The sequence below is a fragment of the Dromaius novaehollandiae genome, chromosome W (assembly GCF_036370855.1).
Source record: "Dromaius novaehollandiae isolate bDroNov1 chromosome W, bDroNov1.hap1, whole genome shotgun sequence".
NCBI classification, from domain to species: Eukaryota; Metazoa; Chordata; class Aves; order Casuariiformes; family Dromaiidae; genus Dromaius; species Dromaius novaehollandiae.
In genome coordinates this window covers 57,754,473-57,765,560 of record NC_088130.1, presented here as the reverse complement: position 1 = coordinate 57,765,560, position 11,088 = coordinate 57,754,473, and the positions used below count along the sequence as shown (strand labels likewise).

General features: G+C 40.6%; 1 protein-coding gene and 1 long non-coding RNA gene across 2 annotated transcripts; one reads left to right on the top strand and one right to left on the bottom strand.

The window, feature by feature from the left end:
* The first annotated feature begins 248 nt into the window (after positions 1–248).
* LOC135324125 (uncharacterized) lies at positions 249–3,389 on the top strand. The gene is made up of 3 exons (XR_010385477.1): positions 249–386; positions 1,328–1,410; positions 1,891–3,389. It is a non-coding gene; the product is annotated as an uncharacterized LOC135324125 (long non-coding RNA).
* Positions 3,390–3,500: 111 nt separating this feature from the next.
* Positions 3,501–11,075, bottom strand: LOC112982186 (cell cycle checkpoint protein RAD1). The gene is made up of 5 exons (XM_026098384.2): positions 10,737–11,075; positions 8,921–9,029; positions 6,244–6,502; positions 4,562–4,660; positions 3,501–4,256 (listed from the first exon to the last, which is right to left on the bottom strand). The coding sequence occupies exons 1-5, from the start codon at positions 10,929–10,931 to the stop codon at positions 4,073–4,075; spliced, it is 846 nt and encodes a 281-aa protein (XP_025954169.2). The 5' UTR covers positions 10,932–11,075; the 3' UTR covers positions 3,501–4,072.
* Positions 11,076–11,088: the final 13 nt, after the last annotated feature.

Below are 11,088 nucleotides of genomic sequence, written 5' to 3'. Positions count from 1 at the left end.
CCGCTTGTGGGGCAGTTTGTTGAAAGCTTCTCATGTCTGGGGCTGGCTGTGCTTCCAAGAATACTGAAGTGCATTAAGCATACATGAATCAAGCCTTCAAAAATGTTTCTAAAAATTAATATATATTTATTAAAATTAATATAGCTGTGAGTGATCCATGTTGCATCTCTCTCTCTCTCTCTCTCTCTCTCTCTCTCTCTCTCTCTCTCTCCCTCTCCCTCTCTCTCCCTCTCTAGCAGGCCTACACTCTGCTGAAAGACTTCTTGAAATGTAAGGCAGATGCCCATGAGGACTTCAGTGAGAAGCTTGTCAAACTTTATCTTACAATGGGTAGCATTTGTCTAGCAGACAGAAGGATACAAGAAGCTTATCAGCTGTTCAGCAAGGTAATTATAATACTGCATTTTGCTTTTTTTCCCCCTTTAACTTATCATCTGTTTTTGAAAATTTAAATGAATGCAGTTACACAGCGCTCTGGGCTGCTGCATCAAAACTAGCTCTTGTGGAAGGCAGTTCCAGTCTTTCTACATTAGTCAGGTTTATTTTGCTGCGGAGGCCCAGGATAGTTGAAGAGAATCAGAATCACATTTTTAGTGGATATTCATGCACCTTTCTCACCATGTATTAACTCCGCAAAGATCTGAGCTTTGTGGACACTTGATTACATTTCCCAACAAACAGTCCCACTCCTTTGCGGAGCCCTTTCCATTAGATTTAGAAACGCTAATACACCGCTGTGTTAGTTGCTAGAGTACCATCAGGGGAGAGGGCACACTAGAAAGGCCAAAGCAGCCTCCACTACAGACCTTTGCTTCCATTTCTACCTAAGCAGTCCTGCTCCCCCTCAAAACTAATTCCATATAAATATGAGTTTGTCTGAAGAGGGTGTCAAGCCTCTAGCTCTCACCATTCTGTAATAGCCCCATTTTAAAAAATAATTCAGTATTCGTTCAAATTACTGAACAAACTACTGAACTCAACTATTGTTGTTTAAATAGTTCACGTTAAGAATGTTCTGCCCGTTAAAGCACTATTTAGTACTGCTATTATTCTTTATACATAAAACCCACCCATTGGATTCTTAGGGATTTATAAGCTGCTACAAAACAGAGTTCAAAATAGTCACCTAGAGGTAACCACCGACAGCTCATCTCAACTTTTCAAACTACTCTACTAACCTCATCAAAGACCTTTCTTATCAAGGATACTGGCGTTTCTTTATGAATCCGTACATAATTAGATATTAAACAACTGATTCTTTCCTATGACTGATTTTGAAATGGCAGTATACAAATTAATTCCTTGTTGGTAATTTTGTGCTGAACAGTCCTTACAGATTCAAATGGTTGTGGACTGTCCTCAGCATATGAAAGCCAAAGAGATGCCCAGACTTCTCAGCATGTTGGAGAGGTAAGCAATAACGTTAGCACTGGCATCTTTAATGTTTTGTTGCACAATGAGTATCAGGCCTTGGAGCCAACATTATATATATTTTGGCTTCTAGTACCTTAACAGATCAGTGGGATTCAAAGCCAATTGATAGTGGTTTTTCAGGTACAGTAAAACAGGTGTCTTCTTGAAGACTTGAGGCCAGTTCTTATTCTGAAAAGTACAACCCCAAATGAATACAGAAAAAGTAGGTTACAGCAGTAAATCAGAGCAGCCTGGGAACACCCACTACAAGCCGTGGCAATCCTGAGAGGAAAGTGCTGGGTTCAAATTTCCACCTCCAGGGACTGTTTTAGTTTACACTACCAGTAAATCTGAGTAATTAGCTATTCTCTATTTTATAAGAAAGCAAATGGGCAAATTCTGAGCCATGAAAAGTTGAGGTCCCTTCTGTGATAGTACTAAACACCCCCCACGAACTAACTGTTTCTTCTACTGCAGGTTTCCCATTGTCTGCAAGAGGAACAGACTTGTCAAGTAGAAGAGAGAAAAAGTACTGAAGGTACTGCTGTCACTGTTCTGCATCTCATGCAAAGTGTGGTAGGAAAGTGGATCTAATGCAGTGGTGGTGTTTTGCAGAATTTAAGCAAATTATCAAGTCAAAAAGATGTGCAACAGCCTTCCACTCATTCTGTTCTTAACATGCACCCCTTTGCCCTTTTAACTTTATTTGAAGACAGAGATGTAATATAACCCACCACAGTAACACAAACTGCATGCATTTTTAACATTTAGCACAGTTTAGAACGAGACAGTAATCTCTTAGAAAAGCATGTCTCTATACTTATACTAGTGAACTTCTAAGGATGTTCCATTGCTATTTTCATGAATAAAGCATAATCCTCCCAAAAGGGGGAAATATGATTCCTTTTCCCCATAAGTCTACCCTGACCTTTATTATTATTATTATTTTAAACACACACTGAAAAAAGCCCAGCTACACGACCTGAAGTTTAGCCAGCTCTCAGTTTCAGTTCAGACAACTGGAGGCAGTCTTTCCATCATTAAACTTCAGTTTTCACTATGAAAAACCTTGGTTTAGCAAATGCAACTTTTCACAACTTTTCACAACATTTTGATGTCCGTATCTGTGAAGTTAACACTTCAGAAAGGTAACACATTCATGAACATCTGTGTGACTTCTGGAAACTCAAATCCCATTTTCAAAAATTACTTGGATATCTCAGAAACAGGTCTTTAAGCATCTACGTCCCGTTATTAGGGCACCATGTAAGAGGATGTGTGCATATGTCAAACACTGATCTTCTCCCTCCTTGATCAGTACCTCTGGTAGAAGTAGTCTTTAACTTGCATCCCTCCAGGAGCACCCCCATACAGCGTTCATGCAGAATCACCTGTGTACTCCAAGTCCATTCCTTCACTCACTGCACAGTAACTTTTTGCAGCCAAGGCTTTCTGTGTTCTTACCCACCTATAACTACATTCACAAAGGTAATCATTGACAATTACCTACATTTGTGAGTCTAGGCCTCTGTTTGGTCCTGCCATGCACAAACATAAGTACGTCTTGCACAAATCTTGCATGTCTACAATAATTCTTATTTGTGAAATCGAAGCGTTACTCTTACCGGAACTGTGAAGACTGTACAAACTACTTGAGATATTCTTTCCATAATCACTGTTGGTAGATTATAGAAGAAATTGTTAAAAACACCATTTTAAGAATTAATATAGTACATCTGAAGCCAATTATGTAAAAGCACAAATGCTAAACCACAGCAATGTCCTTGAATAAAATACAAGGTAACTTCAGTACTCTAAAATAAGTCACATCGAGAAAGTAATGTGTTCAGTTTCATTTTTATCTCATCATCCAGAGAAGTAGTAAATAACTCTTAACACTCAATAGTCAAAGATAATAATTCTTAATGAGACAGTAACATTAATGTTTTTCACTGAACAAATTGAGATGGTAAGCCTAAGGAAAATTCACATGTACTGAATATTTAAATTAAGTTTGAAAAAATTAAGTAATTTAGAATATTTTTAGATATCTTTATCAGCTCAAAGATCAGTTCAAAGATCTGTAATTCTTTTTAAATATAAAATTTATTGCCACAAATGATCTACACAGAAGACAGTGAAAATGAATGGCTAAATGAATTGCTGACATAAGCAAGAGGTGAACAATGGTCAACAAAAGCATTTTTAACTCAAAATAAACCTAGAAGATTTGGATACTACTAAATTGTGCAGCAATCAATTTGCTGGCGTACAAACATACTGTTTCCCAAGTGTGCAAGGCAGGACCTCATCTTCTGACAAACAGCAAAGCTCAGCTACAATCTAAAACTGTAGGAATGACCCATGGATCACTGACTCTCCGGATCACAACTCACAGCAGCAAGCTGGAACACTTCAGTCTCTTGCAGAGTCTGTATCTGGTTCAACAGACCCTTTTCACTCTTAGAACTAATTTTTCTGGGTCCAGGCTAAGAAACATTTGCAGGAGAATACAAGAGAAGTCTTTATACTTTTAATTCCACATTTAAAAAAAAAATGTCAATATCAAGGCTATCAGTCTTTACAACTTTCATTCAGTTCTATAAAAATACATAATTTTATATATACATAAATAAAATACAGACTCCAAAACACACAGCTACAAGTGTGCTTCAGTAACATCTTCATCAGGGCAACAGTAATATTCTACAAAACAGATCTGTCCATCTTCATTCCTAATCATATATTGCAGTGAAAGAAATCCTCGAGTATCTGTTCGAATGGACACTTTACAAGATAGAGCTAGTGCCTTTGTAGATGGTTTAAGCAAAGAAATCTTATACCTGCAAGGGAGAAAAAACATCATTTTTAAATGTACTACACAGAGATGAGCTGAAACACTACTCCCGATTAGCACCACAAAGTTATGGAAAGCCAATTAGTAACACTCTATTTTGATCTTCTCCTGGTATCAACATCAGACAGACACTGTTATCATTGAGCTTTTGATCATAGACACAGGATTTTTATCAGATGGGATTTCTGTACTAATGAAATCAATGATTCAGTAATGCAAAAGCAGTTTTTTAAACTCTCCATCAAGAATGTATAACCTGCCATGAAGTGCACTGCTCACACAGTTGCTAACCTGTTTGTCTGGGTTTCATTACAGTGGAACGCTTCCATCAAATCAGAGTCCTTGGGATAGTCGAGGTGTGCACTTCCTGCATTTCCAAAAGTCGATAACCTGGAAGACAAAAGGCGCCATCTCAAAATATTTGATAGCAGCTCTACAAAAACTTGTCAGAAGTGGTCATCTTATATATCCCTATGGCTGTTTTACAAAAAGCTACTGTTACCAAGAAAACATACAGCAAGTTACAAGAAACAGTGTTTTGCATCTCCCAGAACGGGAGATACAGATTATGGCAGAATGGGATAATTTAGGAAAAGGCTGAAGCACTCCAGTGCCTAACATTCCCTTAACACATCTGGCACTGGTTTCGCACAAAGCTGATTTACTTTAATGAAAGATTGGCTATTGGTCTTTAATAGCACATTTTAGTCTCTATTTATAAATACTGCAAGTGAAAGAGTCCCCATTCTGCAGCATTAGCTATGAAAGTAAAAAGAATGGGGAAATTCCAGAAATCTCACTTATTTTCAACAATGACTGAATTCTTGATTTCAGATAGTTGCGAGTGCTTCCAAAGCCATTCCAGACCTGGGAGATACTCTCAGCAAACAAAGGTGCTAAAGAAAAATTTTTAATAAATTCAGGCTCCGTAAAGTGTACAGAAAACAAATTAATGGAAGTTGAATCTTACTTAGGCCAAGTCACATGGTTTTCAGTTGCCAACTGCATGAGGTTGAATACTGACAAAAGTTAATATTAATCATTGAAACAAGATTCAGTGTATGAAGAACGACATTACAGAATACAGCAAATATTTAAGATGAGGTTACTGAAGGTGCAAACTCATAAGATGGAAAATAGACAATAATAACTAGGGGTTCAAATGGTGTCTATCAGGAACAGATTTTTCCAAGCAAAAGCATATTTTTTGCTGCCATGTATGATGCTTTGTACAATCCACTTCACTGATGTGTGCTACATTATCTTCCAAAGCAAAGCACTGTCATATTCTCATGATAAACTTGGAGGATAACTGGACTATAGAATATATCTGCAGGGTTCCACTATTAGATGAGAGATGCCACAGCAACATCACATGCAACACTGAGCTATTATACATCTACCGTAATAGTTCAAATTTGCTTTAAAAGAAGTTTTACGGGTTGAATCAGGGATCATCCATCAGGGAACCTCTGTCTTCATAGAGAAACAGTAAAACATCATGAGTGGAACACACATATACACAGTTCTTCATTCTGCCCCTCTGCTTATTTTGCAGTACTCTGATCTGAGTTGCTACCTGCACAGTTTGGTTGCACATGTTGCAGCAGATGTAAACCAGCAACTGCTATCAAGAAACATGTGCTCTTTGGATTGCACAATCTGTCCCATCCAGAAATGCTGTTGTCTGTTTCTATGTAAGACACATAGCTAAACAAATTTAAGCTGATATTTGTGTTTATTTTACTTTAATTAAAAATACTAAACTGTCTACATTACCAAGGTGGTCAATATATTCATTACTATGCTAATTAGATTACATGTTGTTATTTACTCTATTCATTACAATTTTCCTTAAAATAAACCAATGCTCTAAACCAGCTTCCCCCCTGTTCACCCTAAAACTTCCTTACTCACAGAAGAGCAGAAAGGCCAAGTATGAACATTTACATTGGATGCATAGTTTCCTGTACCTGAAATATGGTTTGTCTGGAGACATGGTAATCTGCAGAACTTCACTGGTCATATCCAATTCAGCAAATGCTTCTCGTAGCCCCTCTGACTGCAGGATAATTTTATTAACAACATTTGTGCTGCAGAAATCAAAGTCTAACAACTCCTCAGGTTCTTGAGTGTTAATTTTGCACACTGTCACCACTCCTCCTTCTTCTAAGAACAGCATCAAGGGATAGCCATAACCACGATAACACATCTTAAGAGCTGTTGATGTTCCTGAAAAAGAGAATGAAGCAGATATTCTTTAGAGAGCTAGCTAGCACATCTGACCACTTTAGGAAATTTAGATACTACCTGCATATGAGGCACAGATTAAATTAATTTAGAATGCTTGGTCTAGCCTCCCACACATTAATTCAGCATGCTCAGTCTAGCCTCCTATACACCCTTCAAAAGATTATGTTTATGCAGCAAAATGAAATGATGTGAATGTAGGCACTAGTTCAAATCCAACCAGTGGTATGTACCAAACAGGTAATTCTAGCTGTGACAGTGACGCTGCATATGCTACAAATAGGTTAGCAGATTCAGCAAAACTTCCATGGTCCTAGGGCTCACTCTGGCTCAAATTGTCATTCTTTATTACTCTTGTTACTTGTGCCATCCAAACTAAAATTAATACGGCATAGCTTGCACTACGGTAGCAACCTCCTTTTGCTATGTAAGCATAACCTGAATGTTTGGGTCCCCCAAATCATGGTGTGGCTGTCTATCTTTAGGTCAGAGCCAGAACAGAAACAGCAGAGAAACCTGGAGTTCAACCCATAGCTGCAATAGTAGAACTGCCTCAGAAAACTGGCATGGTATCACTCTGCTGCCTACAAGTACACAGTGCATCCTGTAGCACACATACAGTTACTCTGAATTCCAATTATTTTGCCTGGGAAAACATTTTCTGAACAATCATCAGGTTAAAAAATAAAAAAGACTAACTTTTAGGAAGTAAAATCTAGCTAAGACTGAGCTTTTTAAACATGAATATATGTAATTCAATATTTGTATACATGAGAGGAATTTCCCTCCCTCCACCACTGAAAGCCAGGAATACAGTCTACTTGATTTTCCTAATTCACACACTCGTTAAAATACTTTATATGCCTCACAGCAAAGTCAAAAACCCTCTATTCACCTGAGACGTGTGGGAAGAGATGGTGTATTTAGGGCACTTGAAGCGGTTCCCAACTCAGCCACAAATTCCTTACAAGGCCCTAGGTAAGTAACATGCCTTAGGTCCTTATTTGCAAGCTAGAGATAATACTCACAAAATAGATGCAGGTGTAGCTTGAAGAAGGGAAGGCATAGAGGGTGCTACATAACAGCTATTGCATTAGGAGCACAGACAATGAGCAGACGACACTAACTGGAACAGCTGCAGACTCTTTCAACCCCAATAAATCTGCCCTGGAATATTTCCCAATTCAAGCACACACTTGTTAACGTTTCTGAGGCATTTGGACATTTCAGGGTGGCACAGGCCACACAGACACTTGAAAAGAGAACACATTTATTCACAATTTTTTTGGTAATAAGACAAATTCCAAACTGTCTATACTGTCTCTTAGTGCACTGGTTTCTGCAACAGCACACAGCAATTGGCCTGGGTCCCTTTTAAATCCAATGTGGTGCCCCTGTGGCCTTGAAACATACTGATATTTGGGGGGGTTGGGGGTGGACGGGGCTGGGGGGGGGGTCAGCCCAAAGCGCCAGCTCCAATGAGAGCTCCAGTACAGCTTGCCCAAGCAGTAGTCTTTTATTCTGATGCTGAGGGTAAGTGCAGCCTGCCCTGCTGGCCATTTAAATGGATGTGACAGAGTTGTGGACTGTCCCTAGAGAAGGGTACCTTGGTGCTATCTATAGCCATACTGACTACCCTGAGTGGGCTGCAGAGCAACTATTCTGTCAGCTGTGTGCAGGTTTTCCCCTTAAGTGAAGGGCACTCTGGAAAAAAGTAGGATTTGTGTGATGTGGGTGATCTTCGTCCTGGAGTCAAACAACTGGCCAAACTGACAGTAAAGACACTGTGTGCACCAGTCCTGGGGGCCAGTACTGGTTCTGGCATCAGAATTCTAACCTAAACATACCATGTGACTTGCTGGAAACACCTAGATAAATCACTTACCATGTTTTCTTATCAAAGTTATAGAAACTGTTTGAGATCTTCAGCCCCAAACCAGAGCAAGGGTATGAGGGGGCTCATACCTCATGCCACAAAGGGGTTGTCGCCACAAAAAGTGGCCCTTTTGAGCCTTACAGAGATCCAAGAAACATTATCTTCACAGGAAGACTCCTCTGTTTTCTATTACCCCACAAACACATGCTTTTATTCCATCTTCCAAACGGAGCCACCCTCCTCTGGCATCTCCTTCAGCTGTGGTCCCAGACACACTGGCTAGGTTAAGATTCAGTACCTCCCTTTTTTAGCCCATTCACTGTTACCAGAGCATACACTTGCATTAGCTTAAGCAAACACTGCAGATCCTGCTTCATAATGATAGCTGCCATTCCCAGAAGGACTTGTGGCGAAAAAAGTCAAAAATTTTGCCAAGACTGTAAAGTTCCCCATGGCTAAGCACAGGTTTCGCTATGTGATTACACGAGATACACATGCATGGTAAAGGTAAATACACATCATACCTGGCAAAGAACTTGCACCAAAAATGGTCAAGCAGTCGAGAAGAACAGCCAAATTGATCCGGAACATCACAGATTCCTCCTGAACAGCAAACTCTTGAAAAATTTCTGCCTATGAGAAAAAGAAAAGGGATGAGGAGAGGAAAGCTTTTGCAATTGTTTTACAGCTTGTATTTACCTCCTTAAGTTCAAAGTTTTCACTTTCAGAGATCAGTGCAATACAAAGTGATTTCTATATGTAACACAATTTCTGTTAAAACAACAAGTCTTCATCCTCAAAAATTAATAAAATAAAATCAGGTCACAGTTTAAATACAGTAGCATGTCATAAGCCTGAAAATCACTCATCTTCTATAGCTTAAAAACAAGCCACAAATGTTAAAGTCTACAGCCACCTACTTCTACAGCAGGAAACATTCAGGCATCTGTATGACGTAAACGATACGCTTGTCCAGATCCAACACAACCCCATAAATGATTAGACCTAGCTTGTTATAACAGTTACATTAAATCAATTTTTGAGTATTTTCAGGTTCATGTAGAGAAACTCTGTACTCAGTTTCTCTCAGAGAATAACTACTGTTTTCGAGTGTGGATTTAGAGTTTGTAAGTAGGCTAATGACAACTACCATACAAGAAAGCAGAAACTGTCTTACACCTTGTTATTTTCAAAACATTTGCTGGAAACATAAAAGCAAAAAAATTATTGTCTCCAACCATATAATTTAACAAACCAAAAACTGTTGTCAACAACGACAAAGTGACTTACTAATTTTTATTCTTAAGTAAGAGCTTTGCAGCAAAAAGCATGAGAAAAACATTTCGAATAATAAAAATACGCAACCGATTTTTCAAAAGCAGCTGAAATCATCCCCCACTTCTTTTGAGATACTCTTTTCCTGCGGTTACCACAAAGCTGCTAATACCTCCCATCTATGCACCTGCTTTTGCCCAATGAAAAACAGGAGGTAGCCTGAAGTAGTTCACCCCATATTAGACGAGTCAAAGGCACATGGCACCAGATGTGCTGAACTCACCTAACAGCTCAACACACTCAAAGTGCGTGCATGTGTAAACTCTCAAAACACTTTTTTAGGCCAAAACACTCCTTAGGCCAAAGGTAGAGGCAGAATCAGAAGGCAAAAGGAACAGGCCATTGCTCCAGGCTTGCAATGACACAAGTAAACACATGCTCCTGCTGTGGAGTTGGAGGCCCAGTGGAACGCTCCTAGTTTAAACCAGCTGAGATACTGTACGTGAACATCTGTGAATTCAACTCTCTTTTGTAGTTAAAGGTAACTTCAACTCATCTTTTTAGCTTTAGAATAAAACATAATAAATGTGTCCAGACATACTTTGTGCACTGCTCATCAATCTAAGAATGGTACACTCAGAAGAACAACAGGCTTATCACATGCCAACATATTAAACGAGGATACTAACTCAAATCGGAAGAAGGCATGAATGAGCTGTGCATCGAGTTCAGCCTTTTAATCATGAGCCTATATCAATCAGAACTGACTGCAGCCTGGCCAGAGCCCTGCCTTCAGGTCAGCTTCTCCAGCTGCTCCGTGGTTTTGCTCAGGTTTCCCCTTCTCCGCAGGTAAACTCCCTGCACGCACCTCCTCTGTCAAATAATTTGAGCCTTTCTAAGGTTTCTAATACTGCTGTACACCTATCTCACACCCGCGCGGGCAGGAACAGCTCCTGCCCTACGAAGCCTGATGTGAAACACAGCAGGAGCACGAGCGTACAGCAGCGGAGAGCGCAAGGAACCTCTTCTCGCGGCTACCGGCAGCCTCCGCTGCCGCCGCCGCACCTGGATGAAGGCGTTGGCCTGCAGGCACTTGGCGTCCTCCACCGTCACCCGGATGCCATTGGCCGTGGCGAAGCAGGTCGCGTGGTCCTGGAAGTGCACGGCCCGGAGCAGGCTGGAGAGGTTGCGCGCGTTGTCCAGGCTGGCCGTCAGCACGTAGCGCTCGCCGCTGGCGGGCGGCTGTGTGGACAGCGGCATGGCCGCACGCGGCCCGCAGCCTTCCCCGCAGCCTTCCCCGCCGCCCAACGGCCGCCCCGCGCCGCCCAACGACCGCAGCACCAACGGGCAAGCGCGCGCCACCGGCCGCCGCCGCCGCCGCCACCACGACCATAGAGTGAGCGCCCAGGCCGCACGG